Source organism: Microdochium trichocladiopsis, assembly GCF_020744255.1.
Source record: "Microdochium trichocladiopsis strain MPI-CAGE-CH-0230 chromosome Unknown B0I36scaffold_1, whole genome shotgun sequence".
Classification (NCBI taxonomy): Eukaryota; Fungi; Ascomycota; class Sordariomycetes; order Xylariales; family Microdochiaceae; genus Microdochium; species Microdochium trichocladiopsis.
In genome coordinates this window covers 5221625-5248151 of record NW_025763544.1, presented here as the reverse complement: position 1 = coordinate 5248151, position 26527 = coordinate 5221625, and the positions used below count along the sequence as shown (strand labels likewise).

Genomic DNA, 26527 nt, shown 5'->3' with positions numbered 1-26527 from the left:
CTCAGGCACATACCGAGTCTTTCGAATCCAGAATGTCGATCCCCCTGGTTTTCCTCGCTGGCCAGCTCTCTAGTCTTTCTTGCCCTTCCCAGTATCAATTGTCCGCTGGATATGCCAGTTAAGTCTGTGGGGTTGTCATGGCTTTCCCACCACGCCTCGTAGGTCGTGGTCTACGTTGTGACTACAGTGAACCCAGGATGCGGAAGGTCAAAGAGAAAAGCCAGAAGGAGCAGATATTGCGCCGGGGAAGTTTGCAGCTTCTTGTCCTCAACACCGTACACAATGAATCAGTTTGTGACGCTTTGGAGCATGCTGCCGTGCATACTGCATACGTCCCTCGACTGCGCCCGTGAGGACTTTCTCGCGGGTCCATGCCCCTGCTCGAGTTAAGAAGCTTTTGGGAATGCCTTAAAGAATGTCGCGCATTTCGCCTCCAGAAAATGTCGCCTACATCCTTGTCCGATCAGGACATTGAACCTACCATGATGGGGTCAATCATGTGAGTAAGGCACGCAGCCCGGCCAACACGACCCAGGTACTGCGGGCTACGCATGTTGGGTCTATTTGCGGAGTCTTATCAATCACATCTCAGGTCTAGTAGTCTAACACGAAGTTTGAGGAAGGAGGTTCAGCCCAAGATGCAGACCGCTAGATCATGAACCCAGCACCGAGGACCCATAGTCAGGGATGACTTTCCGCGCGGGATGCATGAACCCAGGACCGGCTGTCAAGCATCGACAGGGAGGGCAAGGCTATGGCTCCCACCGAATCCATGACAATACAAGCTGGCTTTATTTTGGGTGTTGCGCACCGCCTCTTGTTCTCGTGGGATCGCGGGATCGTTGCGCCTCTTGTTTCCGAGGCGGGATGCAGGTTCAGTTTCCTGAGCAGATAGCGGTATGACCTTGGGCGATGGCTGACAGTCGCATGAGTTCGGCAAGGTGACGGGTCCAGCCGCTGTGGAGACATGGCGAGAACTCAACGGAGACAGCGGTCAGCACCAATGCATGGCATCGAGAATGCCCAGGGGTTTTCGCCTGGAGGGAATCTGTGTGGCTTTTGTCCAGACTAGCTGACTACTGAGGCGTACAAATCCGTCGCAGATGACTACCGCGCCCAGGGGGGGCAGGGGGGTCACCTGATGAACCAGGACTTGACAACATGACAAAAGAGCACACTGGACCAGATGCGAGGCTTCGAATTCCGCAGCCTCTACGGGAGATATTGAGAATATCGCCGGCCTCATTCATCGTCGGCATGGTCCACCTACCAGCCGGCGCTGATGGCCCAGACCCAGGAAGATCCGTTATGTTTTTTTTTTTTAGATTATTTGCTTTTGGGGGTTTGCTTCTTTCACCTTTTTTTTTTCTTCTGGCTGCCACCCCGTCAGCTGGCGCCCTGAGACAAACATGATAAAATGCCAATGAAAATTTGTCCACCCGGCTTATTCAGGAGTGAGTCCTGTCGCTCATGATTTGAAGAATGAAATAGCGATCTGATTTCAAGTCGTATGATGACGAGATCACTCTGCTCAGGCGATAACTCAAGGTTTCGGGAAGAAGACCTCCATCAGACGAGCAGAGCCTTGTATCGACTATGCCTCGCGTGTAAGCTCACAAACCACGCCACCCCCTTCGGTCATTAGTGCTGTACCAATTGCTTCCGGAAAAGGACGATCCTTCTGATATCACGCTATCTCTGAAAGACGTCTTTAGCTCTCGCATATGTTGATGCGTCCTAGTCGTAGTGGTGTACTCAAGCTGTCATTTGGATGATAACCGGGACTCTCCACCAACTGGTAGGCTCGGGCGTTGAGTAGCTGTTAGGTTCTCTTCAAGTTCTTGTCAATGAGCTGTTCTTCTCGCAAGTCTTCTTAAACGAGAGATAGGCTCAATATTGAACAAGGTCGATAATTCTACAAGAAAGAAGAGAGCCGTCGATATCACTCTTAAACAAATTCCCAAAAACCCAGCCGCAGTCCGATTGAGTGAGAGGACATCAGTGCTATTGTGGATGACAGGACAATATGCCAGAAAACATTATGACCATTTCAAGCAATTATCACCATCGGACAAAGTCGCAATATGTGTCAAGCACACGTTCCTTCTCCCGCAGAAGCCCTTTCTATGTTTCCGAGCACCCACCTCCATCAGAAAGTACCACTGGTACGCATCTGTACAGAAACAAACTCGGAAGAGACCTAGCATGTTTGTGATATATGGCTAGCTAATAGCCAACTCATCGCTTCGTGTCGCCATCGGTCTCCAGACGGCTAAGCACTAATGGCCTCCTTCTTATTGACAGTAGCTAACTGACGGGCCATGTGGGCCAGAACGAACATCACGATGAGCGACGATTGGTATATAATAATATTTTACTGTCATTCTGTCATTCTGTCCCGGGGTTTAATAACAGAGCGACAGAGGTACTTGACGAGCGCCAGTTCACTAAAAGTCAAATAGTTGTGTCCCTGGCCTGTTCTCCTACAATGTTTCAAGCAAAAGGCGCGGAATCCTTGAGGGTCAGCTGAGTTGTAGTTGGGGGCCTTGCACCTGTGTAGACGCAAGCTATTCATGGCCACCCACGAAGATTTACTGTTGAGCCTCTGTCAGCTGAACCCGTGGAGTCCACAGCAAGCCCACCTCGTCGTCTGCACCGCATTACTGCAGCGGGGTTTATTGCAGCATTCCATAATTGGCGGATTCGTGCAATTGACCTCATTGCCCAGTGACGCTTTCGGCCGAGCGCACTCGACCATAGACACCTATTCGCCCTGGTCAGCTCTCCACGCTTCCAGAGATATACAGAGGATGCGCTTGCCTCAGGCTTCCACTTTGAGTGGTCCAAGTCCGTCTCATTCCATGTCTAGAACTGCTACACAAAACGCCAAGTCCTGTAACACAAGGTCGCACCCAGAGTGAAACCGGCAGGCCTTCTAGATAGGTGTGAGTACGTATCTTTCCAGGTGGAGCTGCGAGGACATAAGTCCCAGCCTGGGAAGGTTGCAAGAAACCACCGACTGTAGCGTGGCGCAGAGCCGTGGAAGCTCCAAAAGCGGACACCGACGGAGCACTCCAAACGCCCACACACGTGGAGGAGGATCCGTCAAAGTGGGGGTTTCGCCTAGCCTTGCGGGAAGGGTTTCGTTTAGCAGGTCAGCTTCCACTTCAGAGTTGGAGACTGTGGCAGGCACAATAAAGAGTGTGCGGAGTCAAAGGACCCCTGAAAGAAGTCCGTTTCCATGCATCCCAACGACGGCTCCACTGGGCGTGGTCGTTATCAGTTCGTAAAGTTTGGGGGCCTTCCCCCAGGGAATACTTTGGATTCGGGCTTGAGGCAGCACCTGGAAGCGAACCACGCATTTCTGACGACAAAGCCCAAGCCTCGCGTCGTCGAACTCGACGAGTATGGCATTCACTGGCACCAACATCCTGGACGACTCAACCCTGGTCACCGGTCCCACTGGTTCAATGTTGGTTCAGTTTATCCACCCGCAGGGTAAATGGTCAGCGGGACTTGAATCTTCGGACGCTGTTCCGCCTTTCTCCCAACAATGGGAAGGATGGTTTGTGATAACAGCTGGCTAGTCTGCAGTAGGCTTTGCTGAAGTCAAGAGGTTCTTTCTGCCGAGTACAATGTCAGGCACAAGGCGGGCGCGAGGTACCTACGGACTTACTGTTGTTGGTGCCGAGGAGCCTTGCAAGTATCGGAGACCTGGATCTGCAACTAGTGTTCAAGATCACTCAGCTGCGGCCAATTAAGCCTCTGTCGTTGTCGGTTGCTATTGAGGACGAATCTGCACTTCAGAGGGGCTACAACATTATTTGCCGGCTGAACAGTGCTTTCGGCAAGCGTTGACCCCCGGCCTGAACTAGTAAGGCCAAGTCGTGTTTGTGTCGGGAGGAGAAAGGCCTCATCGTCGCCGCCTTGGTCGCATCAGTTTTGGACGAACGGAGAAGGCCGCACTGTCGACCTCGGAAGCGTCGTCTCGATGCGCTTGGCCCTTGCTCTACGGAGGAAGTGTCCAATGTCCATCAGGCTCGCCGAAACACATCTACTGTTGAAGGGGAACCCCACGTGGAATTTGACGGCATCCATGACTGCCCCCGACTTCGAGACTGAATGAAGCCTCGACTGCGTCCCGTTGAGCATTTTCTGTCGGTAGGATGGAGATCGGCCCCGCGAACTAGCTCGTAGACAGGCTACGGCAACCGATGCGCATGCATAAAACCGCGTGTGCCAGCATGTGCCAATGCGCGTCTCCGTCGAAGCGAGGTGTACTCGTCAGCAATGCGTGCCCTTGCTACTTCGTGCTCGGCAGGCGCGCATCGAATAGAAATTCCGGGCTGCCCATCCATCGGCTGGAAGGCCTTACTGGTGCTATTGCCGTTGCTGTTGCCAACGTCCCACGTTGCACAAGACGCCCCCTCCGGAGTGCTCACTTTTTCAGGTCGGCGCGAAGGCGTTATTATCGGGCAATAGAAGCTTGTAGACATGGCAAAGATGCAAGCCTGGCAGGGCTGCCGCGGGATAAGGCAGGCGTCACCATGCAGCTTCCAAGGTTGTCTGCCCCGGTCTCCTGGCTCCCTGTCTTTGGGATAGGCACCTGTCGCGACGCCTTGCTGCCAAGTCGCGTGCGACGATGGAATAGGGACCTGCCCGACGCGAGGTTTGCTTCGAGAAGGATATGTCGAAGGGCCAGGCTGATAAGACAGACAGACAGGAGGGAGGGGCGCGGGCAGGCCTGGGGAGCCAGACAGCACCTGGAGACACCTGAAGCGCGGGCAGGAGCGACCACACCCCTACCAGCCCATACCAAGCGTCTAGCACCTACCTAGTGTCGCTGGGAGGGCACGAGCGAGGCGGGGTCGCAGTGTTGGCCGTGGCTGGAGTGATTGGCCCCTTTCGCCATGGGGCTGCTCCAGCGGCGCGCCGGGCGCCTCCCATTGGCTGGCTGGCTGGGCCAGGACCCCTTTCGTTATTGTTCACCTCGTCCGTCCATTCGGATCGGGTCCTTGCCTGGGCCCCTAGCCTGGGCGGGCGCGCGCTGCCTCCTCCCCCCTTCCAGCAGTCCCAGCAGAACTCGCAGCCATTCGCCCACACCCACACACACGCACACGCAACACGCACACATCCATTCCCTCTGCCACAACGACCGTTGCCCTCTGGTGCATCCCTGATCTTGCAAGTCCACGGCCTCACCACCACGGCCATATCCTCTCGTCAGAGCGGCCCACCGCCAACTGCAAGCCTCTACCAGCTCACCCTCCCGACTCGCAGTCTGCCAGCCAGACTCGTGCCCCAGCGGCACTGCCAGGTCCCGCCCCCTTCGCCATCACCAGACCCGCGGGCTTCCCCTGGGATCCTTCGCCTGCATCTCGCCTCGACGGTCGACCACGCGCCGGACCCTGATGCTTCGCTTGCCATCCCTTAGGAGGCCGGCCGCATACTGACCACCGGGTCCCGGATCACAATGCTCATGACGCAGCCTCCCGTTTCGGCATCGGCAAATGAGCAGCACCACGCCTACTCTTACAATTCCCGCAGCCGCACTCGCTCCCGGTCAAACACTCTCAACAATCATCTTGACGTGGCCCGCGACGGCTCTCGCTCGCACTCCTCGCTTGGTCGCGACAGAGCCGTGAAGGCACAGAAGTCCTACGCCCACGACATGAACGGCATCCTCAGTGCTGCCCCGCCGGGCGCCCTCTACGTCCGTGCGCTCTACGACTACGATGCAGACGACCGGACAAGTCTGAGTTTCCACGAGGGCGACATCATCCAAGTCATCACCCAGCTCGAGAGTGGCTGGTGGGATGGCGTCATTAATGGTGTCCGTGGCTGGTTCCCGAGCAATTACTGTCAGATCATCTCCGGGTCCGAGGAGCTTCCAGACCAAGTCCACAACGTGGACACACTCGACCACTTTGACGACAAGCAAGAAGACTCGGTTGCGTACGTGGAAGAGGAATTTGATGATGCTGGTGAATCAGATTTCGAGGAGGCGGGTCTGCCACTCGAAGGTGCCGGGGGTCCTGGAAAGTCTGGGGCCGACTTCTGGATCCCGCAGGCCACTTCAGATGGGCGGCTTTTCTACTACAACACAATGACTGGAGAGAGCAGCATGGAACTGCCCCTGGAGTCTCCGACTTCTGCGAGCGAGAGCGGGCCCCGTGATCGCATGAATGTCAACATGCCGGAGAAGACGAGGCCACCACCAGAGATGATGGCTCGAGGCCTCACGCAGGACGAGGACGAGGACTCAGAGGCAGCTTCCGCATCAGAGTATGAAGACGGTTATGCAAAGAAGGGATCAATAGTAAGTGCCGAACCGCCCCAGTATCTGATGTGCGTTACACTAACCGGGTCGAATGCAGTCATCTCGAACGAGGCGAGCCTACGATGGCATTGGTGTCTCACCGTCACCATCCTTGGACTCGATAAACGGCATGGCTACTGCGCCAAGGGGCCGGAATGACACTTTTGTCAATACTTCACTCGCCATGGCCCCCGGTATAGCTCAGACTCCGGTGCTCGCATCCGCGACGTCTTTCACTGGCGCTGGCTTCAACCTGCCCCAGGCTGCGACTATTCCTCGCTCGTTCTTCGATGATGGGGCTTCACAACCCCTCACGTGGAACACTCTTGTCGGCAACATGAAGCGTGCAATTGATCGCTATCGTGACGCCATCACCAGCAACAATCGGGCCGAGTACGTCAGTCGCGCAGAAGACATTTCAGACCACCTGAGGCTGCTGCTGGCCGCGGGATCAGGCACGACAGACAACCACTCAGGTCAGCCGTCAATTATTTCGACCAACAAGGCGCTGTATCCTCACTTCCGTGACATGATGTCCAAGTTCTCGAAACTGGTGATTTCCTCGCACATTGCTGCAGCCGACTGGCCCAATGCGGAGTCAGTCCAAAAGTGTCTGCAAGAGGCCGATGGTGTTCTCTTCGGGGTATTCAGCTTCGTCGAAGTTGCCAGGCAGCAGAGGGGCGAAGACATTCCGCGGCTATTTCCTGGCTTCGTCATTGGCAGTACCGCTGGTGGAAGCTGGCAGAACAATGGGCTGGCGGTTCGCGACCCAATCACCTCTGACTTCCTGCAGGACGAGGAAGGCTCGTACGAGCCAACAGCTGTGCTTGATGGCAAACTCCTGGAGAGATTGGACGAATATAAGCGCATGCTTGTGTCCAGCATCCGGGAGCTGGAAAAGAACTTGGGCGTGACCGACAAGAATCTCACCCCGTATCGGCACGAGATTATCGGCAACAATGTTTGTCTTGCGGGTGGCAAGGTTCTGGAAATGTTCAAATCGTGGATTGCAATGATCGAATCTATAGATCTGTCGTCGCTGGGCGACATGTTTCAGACGCCACAACTCGCCGACTTCAGCACTAACAAGCAAAGCTTGTACGACAATATCTCAGACCTGGTGTTGAGCTGTCAGAGAGTGGCAGGGCCACTCGGCGATGAATGGTCGGAGATTCGCGGTGAATCTCTTGAAAGTCGATTGGAATACGTCAGGCAATGCGCCCGTGCGCTCGAAACCAATTCCTCACACATCAACTTCTCCTTACAGCTACTATCTGAACAAGTGCAGATCAACACACAGCAACAAGACACGAGGTTCCACGATGATCCGACACCGCCGCAATTCAGAAGGGGGGAGACGATGCCTTACGGATCGTCCCATGGTCGCACAGAATCCCGGACGCTCGGAGGACGACCGCCACTGATGACCTCGCAGTCCTTTTCCGACATGGACGGTGCGCCGCATAACTGGAGGAAGGGAGATTTGTCCAAGGTCCGCAAGATCCTCGGTGATGACCCAACGCCAGCTGGTTCTTTGCAGCAGGCCGAAGAGACCCCTATTTTCTTGTCACTCGATCTTGAGCACGAACTGTCTTGGGATCTGAAGACATCTCCACCAGCGATCAAGGGCGGCTCACTGCTTGCTATTGTCGAGCAGCTCACTAGGCATGACAAGCTCGACTCGAACTTCAACAACACTTTCTTGCTGACGTACCGGTCGTTCACAACCGCACGTGAGCTGTTTGAGCTTCTCGTCAACCGATTCAATATTCAACCCCCGGAGGGCTTGAGCAATCAAGACTATGACGTTTGGAGAGACCGCAAGCAGAAGCCGATCCGCTTTCGAGTGGTGAACATCCTCAAGTCCTGGTTTGACAATTTCTGGATGGAGGAGCCGAGCGATGAGTCGAGACAGCTGATCCGCGACGTTTTCACATTTGCGAAAGATACAGTCAAGTCAACTGAGACCCCCGGCTCTGCCCCGCTCATGGCTGTTCTGGACCAGCGCCTCAATGGCAAGGAGATTTCGTCAAAACGCATGATCCAGACATTTAACAACAACGTTCCGGCGCCAATCATGCCAAAGAACATGAAGAAGCTCAAGTTCTTGGACATTGACGTCACCGAGTTTGCCCGCCAGCTGACCATTATTGAATCAAAACTCTACGGCAAGATCAAGCCTATCGAGTGCTTGAACAAGACATGGGGCAAGAAAGTTGGCGAGAATGAGCCGGACCCTGCGCCAAACGTCAAGGCTCTCATCTTGCATTCTAACCAGATGACGAACTGGGTAGCGGAGATGATTCTGGCACAGATGGACGTCAAGAAGCGTGTTGTGGTCATCAAGCACTTTGTGTCTGTGGCTGACGTAAGTAATCTTCTTGGATTGCGTATTCGCTGGTCTGTGACGAAGTTAACATGTGAAATAGAAATGCCGGACTCTCAACAACTTTTCCACCTTGACGTCGATAATATCGGCTCTCGGCACAGCGCCAATTGCACGCCTCAAGCGCACGTGGGATCAGGTCCCCGCGCGCACGAACACCACGCTGGAAGCCATGAGAAAGCTCATGGCAAGCACGAAGAACTTTGGCGAGTACAGAGAGGCGCTCCACGCGGCTAACCCGCCCTGTATTCCATTCTTTGGTAAGTCACACGATTATGCACAACATTGTTCCATTTACCATGACATTGAGACTGATGCGTCGTCAAAGGTGTCTATCTCACCGACTTGACCTTCATTGAGGATGGTATCCCGTCCATCATCAAGAAGACGAATCTCATCAACTTCGCCAAGCGCGCGAAGACCGCCGAGGTTATCCGCGACATCCAGCAGTATCAGAATGCGCCATACTCACTGCAGCCTGTGCCCGAGCTGCAGGATTACATTCTCAGCAACATGCAGGCTGCAGGCGACGTCCACGAGATGTACGACAAGAGTCTAGTAGTTGAGCCTCGTGAGCGCGAGGACGAGAAGATTGTTCGGTAAGTCAATCATGGTCACATTCACTGATTGCAATCGTCATGTTTAGCAAATGCTGACGCAAGAGTCCCCTCTAGTGTGCTGGCTGAATCTGGCTTCCTATGAGTCAACAACGACCTCACAGGTGTAGACCACATTCCACTTGCACGCGATCCAAAAAAAAATGTCTGGTACAACATGGAGCTGGCGTCGACCGGCCTTTGATCAGATAAAAGTGAGGGCCTGAGCAGGCCATACTTTCGGGGAACTTCCAGGGGGATCCTGCGACTCATGCAGTGTATACCGGAGGTTTTCGCGGGCGAGAGGAGTGGGCCGTGTCTGGCGTACAAAGAAGTGCAAAACTCCAGAGCCTGGACATAGACGAGGAGGCTATGCCATGTCCACACTATTTGTCTTGACGCTGCAAGATCTTATGAAGGAGCTGGCCATCTTCAGGACCTCTGGGGGCCAGCCATAACACTGGGTCGGCATAACCAACGTACGTCTGACGAAGCGCCTGTTCTCCTCCCCATGGCTCAAGCGGGAGATGAGAGAATGCAGCTATAGTGATGAGTGAACGGTCCTAAGGACAAGATGGGCGACTGGACATTTGAAGAGGAGGGAAATGATCAATCACAACAGATTTGTGTGTACATGGCGAAGCGAGGATACTCATTTTTGGGCTTTTTCTTTCCGGGTGGGTTCTGGCAATGGGCTTGGATTTTCTCAAACGTGTTGAACTCTTCTTTCCTCTACATCACCATATAGAAGCTCGCCGCGGTTGGAAATGATTATATGACTCTGGACTGAACTTGGCTGGCTACCTCATTTGATTTCGTGGCTGCTAGGTGACGACGTGATAACACAATTGCTCGCAGATAAAAAAACAAAGTCGTCAAAAAGAGGAAGGGTTCATAAGAGCAACGTAGTGGTACAATACGTGCCAAGGTTGTTCTCCTTGGTCTTACAGCCCAATCAATGTTCTAGGATGGTCGGACACAAAACTTGGCCAACAAAAGGCAATCCCTCCCAATCAGTCTAGTGGGAGTGGAGCTTCTCCTTGATTCGCTGTGTGAGTTTCTTCTTCTCCTTGGTCTCACCATCATCGTGACTGGTGGACGTGGGTCCGCTGGACTTATCCTTTGTGTCCGCATTTGGGTGCATACCCTTCTCCTCCATGAGGCCTGCGGACGTGAATTGAAAAGGTTAGCCAGGATGGTCACAACCAATGCTAGGTGATATTGGTAAGAAAGGCACTCACGGTCGGCTTCACGTCCGGCACCTGGGGCTGTAGCATCAAAGTCACCGCCGTCGGCCTTCAGGCCGCTGCTCTTGACGTATTGCGTTCCATCACCCTTATCCTCGTTCTTGTTCGCGTCGGTCTTTGGACCCTCGCTAGTGTCGTTGGGGTCACGGGGAGGGACGAGGGAGCCCTTGCGCTCCTTGGCCGCGCCGGCGTCACCACCGTGCTCGCGGGCCACCTCCTCGAGGGGCTTGGGACCTGGGCCGTCAAGCTTGATGTCCTCGTTGGCACCATCCTCCTGGTTGCCGTGCTCATTTACTTCTGTCGGGGCCGACTTTGGGTTCGTCAGGGGGTTCTCTGGATCGCGAGTGTCTTGCTGACCCTTGGAGGCGTCGCTGTCTTTAAGCTTCTGCTGTGTAGAGGGATTCTCGGGTGTGTCGTCAGCGGTGGCGGCAGTGCCTGTGTTCTTCGCAAAGGCGGCATCGCCAGAGGCCGACCCGGACGGGTCTGTGGAGCCGGAGCCGGAGCGGGGGGTCTTGGCAGCCGGGGTACCGGTGGTGGATCCGGTCTGGTCTGTGTATGCGGCAACAAGCAAACACAAGCTGTCAGTTTAGACACTGGTTGACGCGGGCTCATGATGATAGTGGAGACGGGCCGTGCATTCTGAAGGTAGTCGGGGAATGCAAGGAACGTACCAAGGTTGCCAGCGTCATATGGCTCGCCTGCAGAGGTGTTGCCGGTCTTGCCAGAGACGGGCTCGCTGGCCGCGTTGCTGTCTCCCCAGACGGCCTTCGCGGCAGCAGAAGCCATGGCGTTAACAGTCTCCATGATGGCGCGGTGGTATTATCTTGTGTGTGTATGCTTGATTTGGGGGGGCACAGATGCTCTTTCTTGGTTGGCAGGCAGGAACGGTGGTGTAATGAGAACGTCACGGTGGCCGGGAAGGGGACCAGGACAGGGCAGGAAGATAAAGTATGTACTTGACGGACAGGCAGGTCAGGGAGAACAGGATGAGGAGCGAGAGCGTCAGCCAAGAAAGCGGACGGTCTTGGAAGAGCTTAAGTACTGCAGGTAGGGCACGCTGCGGGCGACGATAAGCGCCAAGGCATGGAGCAGGTCGAAAGCTTCGCCCTCCAAGTGCGGAGACGGCGAACCGGGGAGCTGAGATGCAAGGATGTCATTGTGGGTTGTGCACCTACGTAGCGTAGCGTACGTAGTGTAGGTACGCTACCTAGGCTGAAGCTGGGAGAGAGTGCTGCCATCTGGTCTGCAGGCATCCCATGGGATGAGGCAGGTGGGGGGTCTCGTCGGTGACGTCGTTGGCGATGGCGTGCATGGCGCGGCAGGGACATCCGTCACAGCGCTTGCACTTGCCAACAAAACCTGGGACGGCACGGCTCCTTTGTCAGCATGAGGTAACTGCGAATGATGTATGTGCACTGTCTCCTCTCCCCAGGCCATTACCTTGACAGCACAGCTTCAATTCCTGCTCGTTCGGCCCACCACCGAGTCTCCACGACCTTGCTGAACGACCAGGCCACCACACCTCCCAACTCCAGCCATGTCGAGACCAAAGATCACGACCCTCGAAACGCGTACAGCGCCAGGCCACCGACGTTTCTCTCTCCGCCCAAGTGCAAATCTGCAGTCTACTTATTGTTTGGCAGTTGTTGCTGCTCGGTGCTGGTGCTTGGTGCCCTGTGTGTATGGAGTGACGACACACTGTCGCGCAAGTGTATTCCCACAACGCTCCGCCTGTCTGAGCCGTTGGCTTGTGTACCTCCTGCCCACCTGCGGTCTTACATGAATCGTCTTATCGCAACGACGAGCACAGGCTAGGACCGTGTCGCAACACTCGTTGCCTGCTTGGTGTCTCTCGAGCTGTCACATAGCTGCAAGCCAGGCACGTGGGGCGTGGGATGACGTCGTCTGCCCCATGTATGTGCGGGGGAGCTGAGCTGCAGGCCCAGGGTTCTGGAATATTTCCGTTGCTACCTTAGTTGGCGTGCGCATGCTTTTGTACCTTAAGGTATGCATTGTCCCTGTCCTGTCCACGCCTTGCATGATCCGACATTATTCAACCAGTCAGAGGCCCGATTCATCCCAAGTCTATTCCTCTCCCGCCGGCGGCACCCACTCGAGAAAATATATTGCGTAGTCGCCTGGACCTCCAAACTTCGAGTCATCCTGCACGATCTGGTCCAGCATCTGAAATCCGGCCCGCTGGTACAGCCCGACTGCTGCTTTGAACGCCATGACAAAGACCCGCACGTTCATCTCCCGGGCCTTGGCGGTGCCGCGCTGCACTAGCCGTGATGCGATGCCCTGGCCTTTGAACTCGGGGTGGACAGCAAGAAACTCGAGCTCTGTCGTACATTACATGTGGCACCGATGGTTAGCTGGACTGTTCCGATCAGGCGAATTGTAGCCATGGACAGGCGTGACACCGTAAATCTCAGCGCCACTCACCCATATACTCATGCTGACCCTGTAGCCTGTTTTTCATGGCACTGACGGGGACGTCGAGCACGTCGAGCTCCCTGCGATGCTGCCAATCTGCGCCGGCGTGGCGTGCAGCATACTGCTTCTCTTCCTCCTTGCTCACAGCTGGAACCTGACACTCGAGCCATTCAGACACCAGGCGGTCCGGCAGAGCCCAGCGAGCGTAACCAACAAGCCTGCCCGTCTCCTCGTCGATGGCCACCTCAACCCTTCTGTGCTCCCTGTCGCCGAGCAGATTTGTAGACTGGCGCTTCGAGGACTGCTCCGTCACATACTCGAGGGTCTTGGTGCCCCAGATCAGCCTCCAGTTGCCGTTCTCCCAGTAGGCTGCCGTGTTGGTCACGCCCACGGCCGGGCCATCGGCAGCCGTGCAGGTACGGATCGTGATGGGCATCATGACGAAGTCTCGGGGGGAATGGCGGGCTAGGGTGGTGCTTGATGCAATGTGGTTGGGGGGACGAGGTGGTCTCATGCCTCCCGTGCTGACACGCCCGCCATTTTATATGTGCCGGGCGGCAGTGAGGCTCGTCCCGTACTTGCTTCCCCGAGGACACCGTTACCTACGGAATGGCTACCCATATAGTCTCGAGCCAGGGTCTGACGGTGGCTGTGGTCGGCTCCGAGTATCGCCTAGTACCCCTGAAGGGCGCTCGTGTCCAATCATTTGACGGTATAAATCTCGAGTTGTTATCGTTGCTGGGAGGGAGGACAGTAGCTGGTCGCTGGTGGTGCCCGGGACCCCGCGCCGGGTCTCCACATGCGGGCAGGGATCGGGGACCTACCTCATAGCCGCGCCAGGCAGCCATGTGCGCAAGCTATTGGCCAAACACGGACGGCTTACACGTCGCCACGACGTCTCGTGATCGCCCATATCTCTGTTGTGCTTCGCGCCGGCGCCGACTTTCTTGACTGCTCCAAACACCACCACCCTTCATGCCGGCTTGAGCTTGGAGGGCGTCCTCATGGACAGCTCTCTCTCCTGTCTGGCGCAGCCTTCACAGCATCCGTGGCCGTTGTGAGCCTCCCGGAACCATGCACCACGCCCTCCAGCTATTTCTTGCGCTAGGCGCGCTGCTTGTCCGCACAACAGCCAGCTACAGCTTGCCTGTGCAGAATCACCGGCAAGGACAGCAGCACGTGCTCCAGGCTGGCCAAGCGTCGACTGTACAAGAGCAAAGGCCACCGCAGCAGCCCATCTCGCCCTTCAAGCACCGCTCCAATGGTTTCCAGACCGGCTTCGTCGCCCTGGGCGACTCGTACAGTGCTGGGATAGGCACTGGCTTTCTCGGAAAGGAGGACGACTGCCGGCATGGGCTGGGAGCCTATCCGCAGCTCATCGCCAACGATCTGGCCGCGAGCCAGCACGGCTCACCAAACATCACCTCGGCACAGCTGCTCGCCTGCACAGGCGCCACGACGCAGCAGGTCCTTGCGGGCGGCGAGGACAGCCAGATCGACAAGCTCAACACATCGCTGCCCACCGACTTTGCCCTGCTATCCCTCGGGGGCAACGACCTGGGTTTCTTCGAGGTCATGAACTCGTGCGTCTTCCGCTTCTACAGCTTCTACTCGGGCACGTGTGAGACTGCGCTTGAGCACAGCCGCGCAGCGCTCGAGAGCGACGAGTTCGCCGTGCGACTCGAGATTACCATCACCGAGATCCTCGACGCCGTGCGCTGGGAGAAGAAGCCGTGGTTCTTCATCACGATGACGGGCTACGCGCGCTTCTTCGACGCCACCACCGAGGCCTGCGACGACATGAGCTTCGGCGTCTGGTGGAACGGGCCTCGGCTCACCCGCGAGCTGCGCGCGCGCATGAACGACCTCGTGCTCGCCGTCAACAACAAGATCCGCTACACGGTGGGTCTCATCAACGCCAAGTTCTCGACGGATAAGGTGCTCTTTGTCGACCACGACGATCTGTGGGACGGCCATCGCTTCTGCGAGTCCGGTGTCGTCGAGCCCGACTATGAGCGCGGAGATACCTGGTTCTTCCTTGTCGGCGGGGCCGATAATGCCAGGAACGGGACGAATGGCACGTCCACGGGTATAAGTAGAAATACGGGCGGCGGCGGGCAGCGCAATTCGCCAACGGCGCTTGTCGACCCAGCAACTTGTCTCGAGCCAGCCCAGCGCTCGGGCGACTGGGGGGCGCAGGCGCTCTGCTACATGGCCATGGCGAAGCAGCGCGATCCGTCATTGCGTCCGTCGCCAGCCATGGAGAGGGTAGTGCTACCGTTGTCGCGGGATGCCTTCCTCTTGCCGGGCCGCGAAGATGATGAAGTTGGGGATGGAGACGTCCTGGCGGGAAACTCCATGTGGTATGTTCCGACGTACTACGGCAAGACATTCCATCCGAGGACGCGCGGGCACGAGGCGATCCGGGACGCAGTGTATCGAGCCTGGCGCGAGATGGAGGAGGCCTGATTGTGGCCGTTTAATTTTGGGCACTAGCGTTTCCTCGAAGGACTTACTGAATACTGAAGACTGCTGATGATTCCCAAGTTGTGCAGATTACTCCGGAGTGCAAATGCAACATGGCCCTTGTTGTTCTACACTTCGCGCTCCGGCGTGTGCTCGAAGTCGCTCATAATCTGAAGGGTGCTGAACAATTATAGAAGCCGATAATGGACCGTTCTGACGAATAGATGCCTTTCTTCTTGACGATATCACGGATGTTCTTGAATGCTACGACCTGGCTCAATACTTCACGAGCAATAAGCCAACCCTTGCCACTCAGCTCAGTCCTCGCCGCAGACCGCGTCGGAAGATCACAGAGGTAGTTGACATGATCTAAAGTCTAGACAGATCACTCTCCTCCTCCTCCGCCGCCGCCTCCATCACCACCGCCCCCATCACCCCCGCTACATCCGCCGCCGCCGCCTCCTCCTCCTCCACCGCCTCCCGTACCTCCGTCCGGATCACCACGCTTCCTCCTTCTCCTCCTCTGCTTCCGCCGCTGCCACCACGAAGACGACGACGCCGCTGCTGCCTGGTCCTCTCCTGACGGCGACGGCGGCCGCGGTGGCGGTGGAGTCCCGACCGGCACCCCCTCGTTTCTCCTCCTCCACTGCGCGTAGACGTGCGGCGCCGACTGCCGCGCGTGCTCGACCGCCATCCCCTGCAGGCGCATCACGTCGTTCATGGTCTCGATGCCGCCGCCGCCGCCGCCCGTGTTTCCCAGCCTCTGCCGGGTCTCCTCAAGGTGCCGCTGCAGGTCGCGAATGTCCCGCGCGCTGAACTGGCCCGACGCCGCGAGCACGGTGGCGATCGGCAGGTCTCCGAACGGCATCTGCGGCGGCGGCGGCGGTGGCGCTGTGGAAGACCAGCCGGCGGTGCGGTACGGGTCCGGGTCTGGGTTCGGGTTCATGAGGTGAGGAGGCATGGGCACGGGCAGAGGCTGGGGTCGCGGCATACCGGCGTTGCTGTTGTAGTAGTAGTTGTTGTAGTAGTGGTTTTCGTCGTGGTTGCTGTTGAATGCTGCCGTGTCCGCCCCAGCAGCGCCGTGGCCCGCCACGAGCACGTCTCCCGAGCGAAGCCACGATGCTACCAGGTCAGCATCAGCATTGTCCGGTTGCTGCTGGCCCCGCCGCCGCTGTCGCAGCCGCCTGCTGTGCTTCTCTTCGGAGAAGGAGGAGGAGATCTAAGAAAACGGCAGTTCACGGTGAGTATGCACGCTCGGTGTTTATTACTTTGCGACAAGACAGACAGGCAGACAAGACAGCCCCTAGAAAAGAAAACGGGGGAGCTTACACCGAAGCACATTCTCCGGATGCTGTGGGGGAAAGTTCTCGTTGCGAGAAGATGTTCTTTTTCGAAATTCGCAGGATAAAAACCCCAGGCGCGAGAGCGTTGCCACTTCTTTCTCTTTTTCCCAACGGACAGATGGAAGCTTTGAACTCAAGACGATAATTCTTGCTAGACATATACCATGGTCGGTTCCTTCACCTGTTATCTCTTTTCCTCGCCCCAACTAAATAAGTAGCTTGCTCTCATGACCTCTTTGCGGTCGACTCTGTACCCCGTCCCCGCCAAGACTTTTGCGGCTGGAACAAGAGTCTTGGTGCGCGGGCAGCTGACTTGCGCACACTCGGTCACCCAGACAGGCAAGCCCGAGCGGACCCTTTGTTGAGGGCAGTGCATTCGTCACGGATGGATGCTCCCCCCGTCTAGCTCTCGAGAAAGCTTTCAGGCATGAGAGACATCGCTAGTCATGCACATCTTCATCATGGGCTATCAAAGGCACAGCCTTGGTCAGCACTACACGCAACGTCCTTTGCTAAATCTTGTATTTGGGTGTAGGTCGTGAGCCAGCTTAATCCCAGTTTACACACCGCTCCATCTGCCAAACTTCTTGTATGCAGCAAAAAGCTCCCTAAACACCGCCCGCCCGTTCACATCGAGTGACTCGTTCATGACCCTCCGGCACCCTTCCGGCGTGATGTTGAGCACAGAGTATATCCCCGGCTCCAGCGCCTTCCTCATGTCCTGCGGCACCACGACCTCGAGCTGCAGCTTGACGTACAGCTCGACCACGTGGAACATGTCCTGCCCTGCCGACCGCTTCGCCGCGTCCGTGGCCGAGTCGAGCATCGTGGTCGCCGCGCTGGCCGTCGCGGCTCGCCGGGACCGAGCGACAGCCGCTGCGCTGGGCTCGCAGATCAGAGTCAGCAGCCGCGCAAAGCGGGCGCCGTGGCGAGCCCGCAGGCGTGAGCTGAGCCAGGGTGGTGTCGCAGAGGTCGCCGTGGACGTCGAGGTCGATGCGCGGGCGAGCGGGTCGGCAAGAATGACGCGCAGAAGCCCCTGGAGCGTCGCGACGAGCACCGGGAAATGGCCTTCCAGACGTTTCCGGTGCCGGCGAATGATTGTGGCAACCAGTTTGTAAAGACATTCAAAGATCTCGCCCTCGCCCTTGGCATCTTGGATGAGAGGCCCACTTGATGACGCGACTTCTGCCACGACGTTCAGTATAGACTCGATACTGAACTGCGTCATTGATGCAGAGTGTTTATCGAGCAGGATCGTCATGATTTCAGTCAAGAGCTTGAGTTGTTTGAGCGTGGTTGCCCTTGTCAGTAAGACCCTAACGTCGTTGAGGATCCGGGGCGCATCGAACACTCGCTCGTCGGTCGCCGCTGTCCCGTGCAATGCTGTGGCGGTGTTAGATTTCAACTCTGACTGAAAGCAACATCTAAGCACTGCAAACACACCTGGTATATGCTCAAGGATGTAGCGAACGGCCAGGAGTGGGCCAAGGCTGGACCTTCTCCCTGCGTGCGGTAAACATGAGTTGACGAGCACAGCCTGGTCCTCTTCGTTCCGGAGTTTTGTGAAAGCGTCCATGTAGTCGTTCACAAGCGCTTCTATATTGTCGTTTGACGACTCTCTTAACTGGGCCGAAACGGCAGAGTTGTCGAATGCACTGGGGTCATTCCTGAACAGGAACTTCCTCAAGTTCCAGCCTAACGGGTTGCCGCTTTGCACCAGGTGGGAACAAAGGTTCTGCAGCACTTCGCCCTTCGGCAGCTTGATCGACTCGAGGGGATCCGGAACGGCATCGGCAGCTCCGAGGATAGCCGTCAGAAGATATTGGTCGCTACTTTCGAGTTGTGGTTGCTCGACAGGTGACGAGGCCGTCAACCCGGCTCTCTTGCTGAAGTCGGTCAGACCATACTTGATACTCTCCCGAAGCTTCTGTTTGAACTGGTCGGCATCGACTACAGCATTACGTGACTTGACGTGATTGGGCTTCAGCGCTGCTGAAAGGCCTTTGAGGAGAAGAAAGTCTCGTGGTGCAGGGTGCTTTGTGTCGAGAGCCTCGACATAGCTGGAAGCGGCTTTGAGATAATCTGCGGAGGCCTGCTCGGTACTTTCCACAACATGTCTGCCAAAGTTAGCTTAGGCTCGATCATGTTCGAGCTGTGCATCATACCTTAACATCAAGTCGATAAACTTCCCGGCAAGAGCCGCCACCGTTTCTTGGCCGTGGCTGGGCAAAGACGCGACGAACGACAGGTCCTGGAATTCCATGCCCTGGTAAAATTGGTGTTAGTGGCCTGCAATATCAAATGAGGTTGGAATCGAGAACTCACTTCGTAGAACGTTGGTTGCTGCAGCACTTTGACCAGAAGTCGCAGCATGCCCATGCTGTATAATGCGTCGCCCGTGGCCCGATCTGCGTGCAGAGCTTGTCTGTTCTTCCACGACCCTAACAGTCTTTTCCGCCGTACCCGCGTCCAAGACTCCGTAGGAAACTGTTCCAAGATGAGCACCACGGGCAGGCTCCAGGTCTCCACATCACTACCCTCGCCGTCTGGGTTATCCAGAAGGTCGAGAACTTGGCCTAAAAGAGCATCGATGACAGTCTCCTGATCCTCAGCATCGCTTTCCAAGATGGTACGAATGTGTACCAGCAGCTTCGGACTTGTCGAACTAGTTACTTTCCACTGCTTGCATAGCTGCAAAAATGACGATTTCAACATTTGAAGCAGTTCGGTGGCGACAGCTCCACCAAGCTCGACAAATCGCGGGAGGCTTCCAAATACCAGGTCTAAATACCGGTCTTCCATTTCCGAGAATTCTGCTGTCGCGAACTCTGGTAGCAACCGTGCTACGAATGTGCAGCTCAGCTTGGCTGCGTCAACCTCGAACTTGCCGCCGTGGTAGTGGGTCAGCCACATCTCGTGACAGCACCGGAATGCCTCGAATGTGTCGATATCAGTCAATTCGCCGGATTTGAGTGTCTTCTTGAGACCGGACTTGACTTCCTCCCATAACCGAGCAACCTCTTCCGAATTTTCCCAGGCTGCCATATAGCCAGCTATGCGCCATCGAAGGGCCGCAATGTCGGATGGAATCTTTTTGTACTTTTTGTCTTGGAACGCCGCGGCGAATAGCCTCGGGTCTAATGCCGTGACATATTCCTCCTGGGTAATTCCGGCGCACATTCCATCAAGAATGACGAGTAGGGCAGTCGGGTTCGACTCGGGAGTATCCAGGAACTCAAAAAGCCTGAGAATTTGCGTGACAGACAATGATGCCTGGAGGAGGTCGGCGAGTTGTTGTCGAAGCCGCACGTCCGCCCATAGTGAAGCACCCCAATATTTCTTCTCTTGCAATTCCGTGACCTTGCACAAGCTTTCGTACCACTGTCTAATGAAGCCAGAGAGGTCGCGCGCCTTGGCGGATGCTTCCATGAGCGGGCTCATCACCTTCGTGATGATGAGATCTTTCTGAGCTTGGCCTTGAGAGCCATCGCTAGTGGCTAGTGCAAATAGCATGTCCCTCGCATCCTGGTCCATGAGGAAAACATCCGGATCGCAACCTATGATTTGACCAAGAAGTTCCCAGTCGGCATATCCAGTTTGCAGCGCATTCTTCAGAGTCAGAGTACGAAGAAACTCAGTGTCGGGTATTGAGCGCGTCTCAATGGCGATAGCAAGAAGCTTTGCGAGCACTTTGTTCTGGGCGTTACGTGGGACAGGTTCTAATGCCTTCAGCACCACGGAGAAGACAGCCTTTGCCCATGATGCGTGTTCGCTCTTGGATAACGGATTTTTCTGGTCCCTTGGTGTCCGTGACGCAGAGTGCCAAAGCACCTGCGATGATGTAAGAGGATCACTGCCAGTAAGCTCGAGGGCACTTTCTAGATTCTGCAGACCGCCGTCTTGCGCATAAATCTGCCTCGCAGGGCGGATGAAGGAAGTGCCAAGCAGCTGCTCTAGTTGCCGTGTCCATCTCAATTCGACGTTGGAGGGGCTCACGCGGCCACGTAGAATACCCAATATTGAACACACTGGCGGGTATAGATGACGGGCGAACTCGAACGTGTCCTCCTTGCTATGCAGCCGCAGGTCCCAGAGCGCCGTGGAAATTTCAACCCAAGCTTCCTGTGCCTTACTGAGCGATCCATCTGATTCCTGAACTGCATGATAGCAGCATTGCAGGAGACGAGAAGTGATGCCGCGGGTTTCTTCACTTGACGACGAGAATAGGGATTTGATATGCTCCACTCCGACTCTGTCCTGAGGCGAGGTCAAACCATCAGTCTGACTGCCATGACCGAGGAGCGTACTCAATGCGGCGAAAATGCTGGCACTGGAGCGAATGCATCCTTGCCTGGATCGAAGCTGGACCAGATTGTCAGGCATTGCACTTGCGCGCTTCCGTTTATTCGTGCCCTCCTCGGTGTTGTTCGTCCCGTCGTCGTCGGTTGGCTTCGAGACCTCGTCAAGGGTCTTTCGCAGGATGGTGACAAACTTTCGGTCGGCAAGAGACTTTCCGAGAGCCTGGGGAGGGATCTTCTGAAAGGCATGCGCCAGCACTTCCCAGGACAGCGGATATCGTCGAGCGAGTTCAGCATCTTCGGTCGTTCCAGCCATGTGCTTGCAGAGCCAGCGCAGGATGGTTTCCTCCACACCATGGAGCCTGCTGCTCCTGGAGGCTGATAGGAGGAGCCATAACCTGTGTATTTTAGCCGGAAGGGTCGTGGAGGCGTCCTCGTCGATCGTTCGTACGGCACGGATTAGATTGACTCGATGCGACTGTTGGATGGGAACGAGTTAGTTGCGAGTAGAAGTTTATTGGGGGGAGTCATCCGGGGCTTACGCTGAAATCCTCGTCCACGTCCATAGGAACAGCCATGGTTTCACACTCATGACCGTTGCACTTCTGCTAGCGACAACGGACGGATTGACTTGTTCAAGCCGAGACAGCGACTTTGGGATCTTGGAGGAGCTTCAACTTTTTAAGTGGGGCGCTCCGTGGGTTGTTTGTATCGTGTCGGCCAATTTTCGCGGCAGCGGTACTTTGGCCGTGGGCTTCGGAAGGCGCCTCGCAAAAATACTGCCAATCGCGCCGGGGCGGCTCTCGATTGGGGCGCAGGTCCAATCACCGCCCCAGAGCGTGCCAGGCAGTGACGGCACCCATTGCGCCAAGCCAAGCTCCGGCGAGCTGCCGTTTAATCCCGTCCCTCGCGCGCGACCCACCACCGTCACAAGCATCGCAAAACGTCAATTGACCTCACCACTCTCGGTGGCAGCATCATCAACAACCCACACCCGCTATCACAAACACAAGAACTTTGCCCGATCTAGGTGAGAAGCTTCAAGGCATCGTCGAGAGGCCAATTGATACTGATGACGTGCCCCTAGAGCTTGTTCGATCCGCCCATCATGTCCGAGAAGCCCACATATCCCGCTGCGCCGAGCGCGGTTTCCAGGCCCGTCAGCGAAGCCCTGCTCAACGAGAAGGTTGGTTGAATCCCAATAGCTTTCCGACAAGGCTTCCTGTGCAGTCGACGTTCCGATTTTTGCACAACAACGTCCCCCGAGCCGACGATCACTCGCCTGGGCCCACGCGCATACACCAGAGGCGCCATGGTCACACGATCGACTTCTAGACAATGCGCACGGCACCCGGCGGACTGTCACAGGCGTCGTAGGAAGCAGCTTGGGGGGAGGCTCGCTGCGCCGCTTCATTCTGTAACGTCGATGGAGAGCCTGAATTGCTGACAAGATATGGCTTCCGCCTGAACAGTGGGATCGCTGCCTGTCCAACATGCTCATCAAGTCCGGTCTTGGCCTTGGTTTCGGCGTTGTCTTCTCCGTCCTCCTCTTCCGCCGGAGGGCGTGGCCCGCCTTCGTCGGCGTTGGCTTCGGAGCTGGCCGTGCCTACGAGGAGTGCAACTTTAGTCTGAAGCAAGCTTCGAGGGACCTCAAGAAGCAGGCATAAAAGCGGAATGGAGAGGTACCTCGAAGGGACGCCCAAGGGTGGCGGGTGTGTCAATGAACTAATCCGGCACTGCTCGCAAGCTCGACGCCTGATGCTCGCTCGAAGGATTAAGAGGATAAATATCAACTGAGAGACCACGAAATGGCCAAGTGCTAATGGACGGCTGTGACTGGTCGGAAAGGCGGTACTTCGGGTGCTTTCCTGTACAACAGCTGCTGCAGAATCGATAGACGCCTCATACGAGGACCACATGATTTCCTTGGTATCATTGACAGTGCGAGCTTCATCTGATCTTGATCGTTTTGATGTGGATTTTGCCGACGCTGCTGTATTCCGTGCCAATGTCATAGCTTCTGCTTAAGGGCTCTATGCTACCTTACTCAAAAGCCTTGCGACCATGGGAGTATCTAGTATAAGGAAGTTTAAGGTCCATTTTATTGGTCGCCGGAACGGGAAGTGCCCAGATCTTGGAGCTTCACGACTCGGTGCCGGCACATCTTCTCGACTTCGGTATCACTTCCGCTGCTGTCACAACTGTTATATCCAGCCTCTTCGTCCTGGACTTTGGTGAGCTCGGCGGACCATGTCGCGCCTAGATCTGGCGCATTGTTGCCAATCGCCTTCATCATCTCAACACTACGTCGCGCAGTCTCTCCAGCGATCTCGAAAGCATCCGAGGCGATCGCTCCAGCAGCAGCCACCAAATCATTGTGCATATGACAACCTTGATCTTCTTCCGTGTGGACTGAAGAGCTCTGTATTGAGAAGTCATGGCGGCAAGCCCCTTTGTGTCTGATGTCTGACAGTTGGGAATTGTGCAGGTGTGTTGCGGCAACCTCCCGTGGTGGAAGCTGTCGAGCCGTCATATAGTCACGGACTAGCATGTGTATGATCTTGGCCAAGAGAAAGGATAGAGCGGCGAGCAAGGCGCTGAGGATACCGAGGTTGAGAGTGCTCAAGGGTGGAGGTTGGGTGGTGCTAGGCATACCCTTCGGTACATCGACTGGGACGTTGTCGGCGGGAGTAAAGTCACCTGCCGTGTTGAATGGAGAAGCAGTCATATTTTGGCGTGTCTTGATGGACACTATGCCCGGAAGGATGGTGATTGCTCGGTGATCTTGTCTGCTGAATATCAAAAGCCGCCCGGGAGGTGTAGAGTTCGGTAGGTCCGTGTAGGTTATTCAGCGGTGCAAAAATATGTTGGCACTTTGAATGACGATTTGTCTATAAATGCATGCGGGCGGGTGTTATAGGAGCCCTAATACAGAGGGTGTGGTCAGATGAAATCTTGTGGTGGTTCAGGAGAATGACTTGAGAAAGTGCCAAATACATCTGTGGAAGCTGCTTGGCCTTCACTCGAGTGCCTGGCGGTGGCAGGCGCGATGACGCCTCCTTTTCCCGTTACGAGGTCTATGGAGGGTACAGCATCAGTGGTCTACGCAGCGGCCTTCGTCTTTTTGACATGCCGATCCATTGGTCCCTGTTTTACTGCATCACTCTTCCGTCGTCCCCCTGTGCCCCGTTTCCGCTTGTGGTTCTCGTGCTCCGCGTCGTCAGCTTCAGATCCGTTGTCATCGCTGGGAATCTCGGCACCCTCCATCTCCTTCTCTCCCGCGTCCTCAAAAAGCTTCTTCCACGACCCATCTTTGACCTTCTCATCATTTCCATGCAAGCCAATCTTATATGCCACTTTCATGGCATTCAGGCACACGGTTCTGCGCTCATTGAAGTCCAGCATGGGCTCTGGATACACCCCTTCTCTTGGCTCATGCAGACCATCGCCATGGATTTTGACTTTCGCAGCAGCCAATGCTTGCGGTGGGGCTTTCCACGGCTCGTATATATACTTCTCGTCGAGGTCTTTAAGCTCTGGGACATATTTGCGAATGAGGGCACCGCTCTTGTCCCACTTCTTGCCAAAGGCGATTGGGCTGTAGCAGCGGAAAAACTGCGAGAAGAACGCGGTGCAGCTCAACCACTGCCAGTTGCCAGCATTGCAAGCGGGCTCGTGGTCGATGAGCCACTCCTCAAAGACCTCGCACCCACGCTCCCAGTGGATGTAACAGCCACCCCGTGTGAGGAAACAGGCCACAAGGTGACGTCCAAGGTGATGTATCCAACCTTCCTGGCGAAGCTGCCGCATCAAAGCATCGACGAAAGGGAAACCTGTCACGCCGTACTTCCACCGCTGGAACCACTTTTCGGCCACTGGCGAGTCGACGCGGTACGACCCGCTGACAGCGATGGGTCCTTCGCCAATGTCTGTATCTTCCATTGTATTGGAAGGCAGATGCCACGGAATGAAGCGCACATATGCGTTGTTGAGTGTCTGCCCGAACGGTGCCCCTATACCAGCCTGAGCAGCAAAGTACATGTCGCGGAAGAGAAGCTGCCCAGTCAGCGACTCAGGCGGCGTCGAAGCTCCTTTGCCATAGCCATCAACCACTTCTTGGACTTTCCAGTAGATGAGGCGCACAGATAGTGAACCAAAGTGCATATGGGGCGAGAGCAAGGTCGTGGCCTGCGGCTCAAAGGCAGCCGGGCTAGTCTTCGGCTTCTGGAATGTCGCAGTGTACTTTTTGTTGGCGATAATCTCGCCGAGCACTGTCAGTGCAATGGTCTCTCCTCCCCGATGAGGTGTTGTGGCTGGCGGGAACCCAAGCTCCTCCAACGTTTCCACGGCAAAGTCGCCTTTAGGCCCAGCGATGGTTGAATATGTTTTGTCCTTGTGCTTGCGGAAGTCAGCGTTGAGATCGGGATCTCTATCTGGCTCTTCTGGCTCAAAATCCACAGGCGTCCCTCCAGGATCAGGCAACGACTTGGGTGCCGGTATCGGCTTTGGGATTTGTCCGACTTTCTGCCCGGCATGTTGAAGTTGGACGATGGACATGGTCGGCTTGTTTCCATTCTTGGCCACGATCTCGTCGCTATCCCACAGTGTACGGCCATAACGAGTAATGACTTCGACACCAGCCTTACGTGCCAATTCAGCCACAAGCTGGTCACGCTGCTTGGCGTAAGTATCGGTGTCACGCTCGAAGACTAAGTGCGTGACGCCCCAAGCCTTGAACAGTTTTGGGAATAAGGTCTGCGGTCCCTCCCGAAGCACGAAAAGCTTGGATTTGGGGTTCAACTTCGTTATCGATTTGGACAGATCATTTTGGCAGTCCAGGCTAAAACAGACATATCAGCACAATTTTTTCTCGATGCAAAGAACAACTCTAGAGCCTAGGCTCGACTTACAGATACTGCCACCGATTAACGCCTCCCTTGGCCTTGTATACATAGTGGGGGTCCCAGGTGAAGATTGGCCAGAGGACGTCAGGCGACAGGTCGAGCGCTGCCTGGAGTGCCGGGGAGTCATGCAGGCGGAGGTCAGTTCGGAACCAGTATATCACACGTGGTTTGCCCATCATTGGCGACTGCAAGTGTGTGGCAGTCCTTGCTGTAGAACTGGGGTAGGTGGGTTGGGGGATCAGGGTCTCATGAATGAGGTAATTGTGACGATTCTCTTTGCTGGACGACGGGTTTCTGACGAACTTATCAACGGCGGGGCACTCATGTGCAAGAATAACAAAAAAGCAAACAAACAATCGCTGTATGCAGCCTTGCAATTGTAGGGATAATGCATGTTAGAGGACAGCAGTCGTTGGTGAGCACGTTGAAGCACGGATGGGGAAATGCATGATGTCAGGACTTTTGCTTTGCCCAGCGACGGCCAGCAGTCTGCGGCACTGTAAGAATTGCAGGTACACTTCACACATGCACG

The 26527-nt window shown here is 55.8% G+C and overlaps 7 protein-coding genes across 7 annotated transcripts; 3 read left to right on the top strand and 4 right to left on the bottom strand.

The window, feature by feature from the left end:
• Positions 1-5671: 5671 nt before the first annotated feature.
• B0I36DRAFT_235653 (RasGEF protein) lies at positions 5672-9407 on the top strand (the record flags this gene model as incomplete). Its single annotated transcript, XM_046149413.1, has 5 exons — positions 5672-6319; positions 6378-8687; positions 8749-8965; positions 9034-9304; positions 9380-9407. The coding sequence occupies 5 exons, from the start codon at positions 5672-5674 to the stop codon at positions 9405-9407; spliced, it is 3474 nt and encodes a 1157-aa protein (XP_046019331.1).
• A 912-nt stretch (positions 9408-10319) lies between these two features.
• B0I36DRAFT_344891 (uncharacterized protein) lies at positions 10320-11352 on the bottom strand (the record flags this gene model as incomplete). The annotated part of the gene is made up of 3 exons (XM_046156304.1): positions 10320-10465; positions 10543-11097; positions 11220-11352. The coding sequence occupies 3 exons, from the start codon at positions 11350-11352 to the stop codon at positions 10320-10322; spliced, it is 834 nt and encodes a 277-aa protein (XP_046019330.1).
• Positions 11353-12633: 1281 nt separating this feature from the next.
• Positions 12634-13420, bottom strand: B0I36DRAFT_358460 (acyl-CoA N-acyltransferase; the record flags this gene model as incomplete). The annotated part of the gene is made up of 2 exons (XM_046157970.1): positions 12634-12890; positions 12994-13420. 2 exons carry the CDS (start codon positions 13418-13420, stop codon positions 12634-12636), a joined length of 684 nt encoding a protein of 227 aa, XP_046019329.1.
• Positions 13421-13868: 448 nt separating this feature from the next.
• Positions 13869-15908, top strand: B0I36DRAFT_312491 (SGNH hydrolase-type esterase domain-containing protein). Its single transcript, XM_046152515.1, has one exon. It carries the CDS (start codon positions 14059-14061, stop codon positions 15451-15453), a length of 1395 nt encoding a protein of 464 aa, XP_046019328.1. The 5' UTR covers positions 13869-14058; the 3' UTR covers positions 15454-15908.
• A 1352-nt stretch (positions 15909-17260) lies between these two features.
• B0I36DRAFT_21212 (Urb2/Npa2 family-domain-containing protein) lies at positions 17261-21792 on the bottom strand. Its single transcript, XM_046148928.1, has 5 exons — positions 21634-21792; positions 19119-21569; positions 18959-19059; positions 18237-18910; positions 17261-18176 (listed from the first exon to the last, which is right to left on the bottom strand). Exons 1-5 carry the CDS (start codon positions 21667-21669, stop codon positions 17353-17355), a joined length of 4086 nt encoding a protein of 1361 aa, XP_046019327.1. The 5' UTR covers positions 21670-21792; the 3' UTR covers positions 17261-17352.
• Positions 21793-22061: 269 nt separating this feature from the next.
• On the top strand, positions 22062-23044 carry B0I36DRAFT_312488 (uncharacterized protein). Its single transcript, XM_046152514.1, has 3 exons — positions 22062-22121; positions 22179-22277; positions 22564-23044. The coding sequence occupies exons 2-3, from the start codon at positions 22200-22202 to the stop codon at positions 22756-22758; spliced, it is 273 nt and encodes a 90-aa protein (XP_046019326.1). The 5' UTR covers positions 22062-22121; positions 22179-22199; the 3' UTR covers positions 22759-23044.
• Positions 23045-24193: 1149 nt separating this feature from the next.
• Positions 24194-26171, bottom strand: B0I36DRAFT_234947 (FAD binding domain of DNA photolyase-domain-containing protein; the record flags this gene model as incomplete). Its single annotated transcript, XM_046149361.1, has 2 exons — positions 24194-25931; positions 26002-26171. The coding sequence occupies 2 exons, from the start codon at positions 26169-26171 to the stop codon at positions 24194-24196; spliced, it is 1908 nt and encodes a 635-aa protein (XP_046019325.1).
• Positions 26172-26527: the final 356 nt, after the last annotated feature.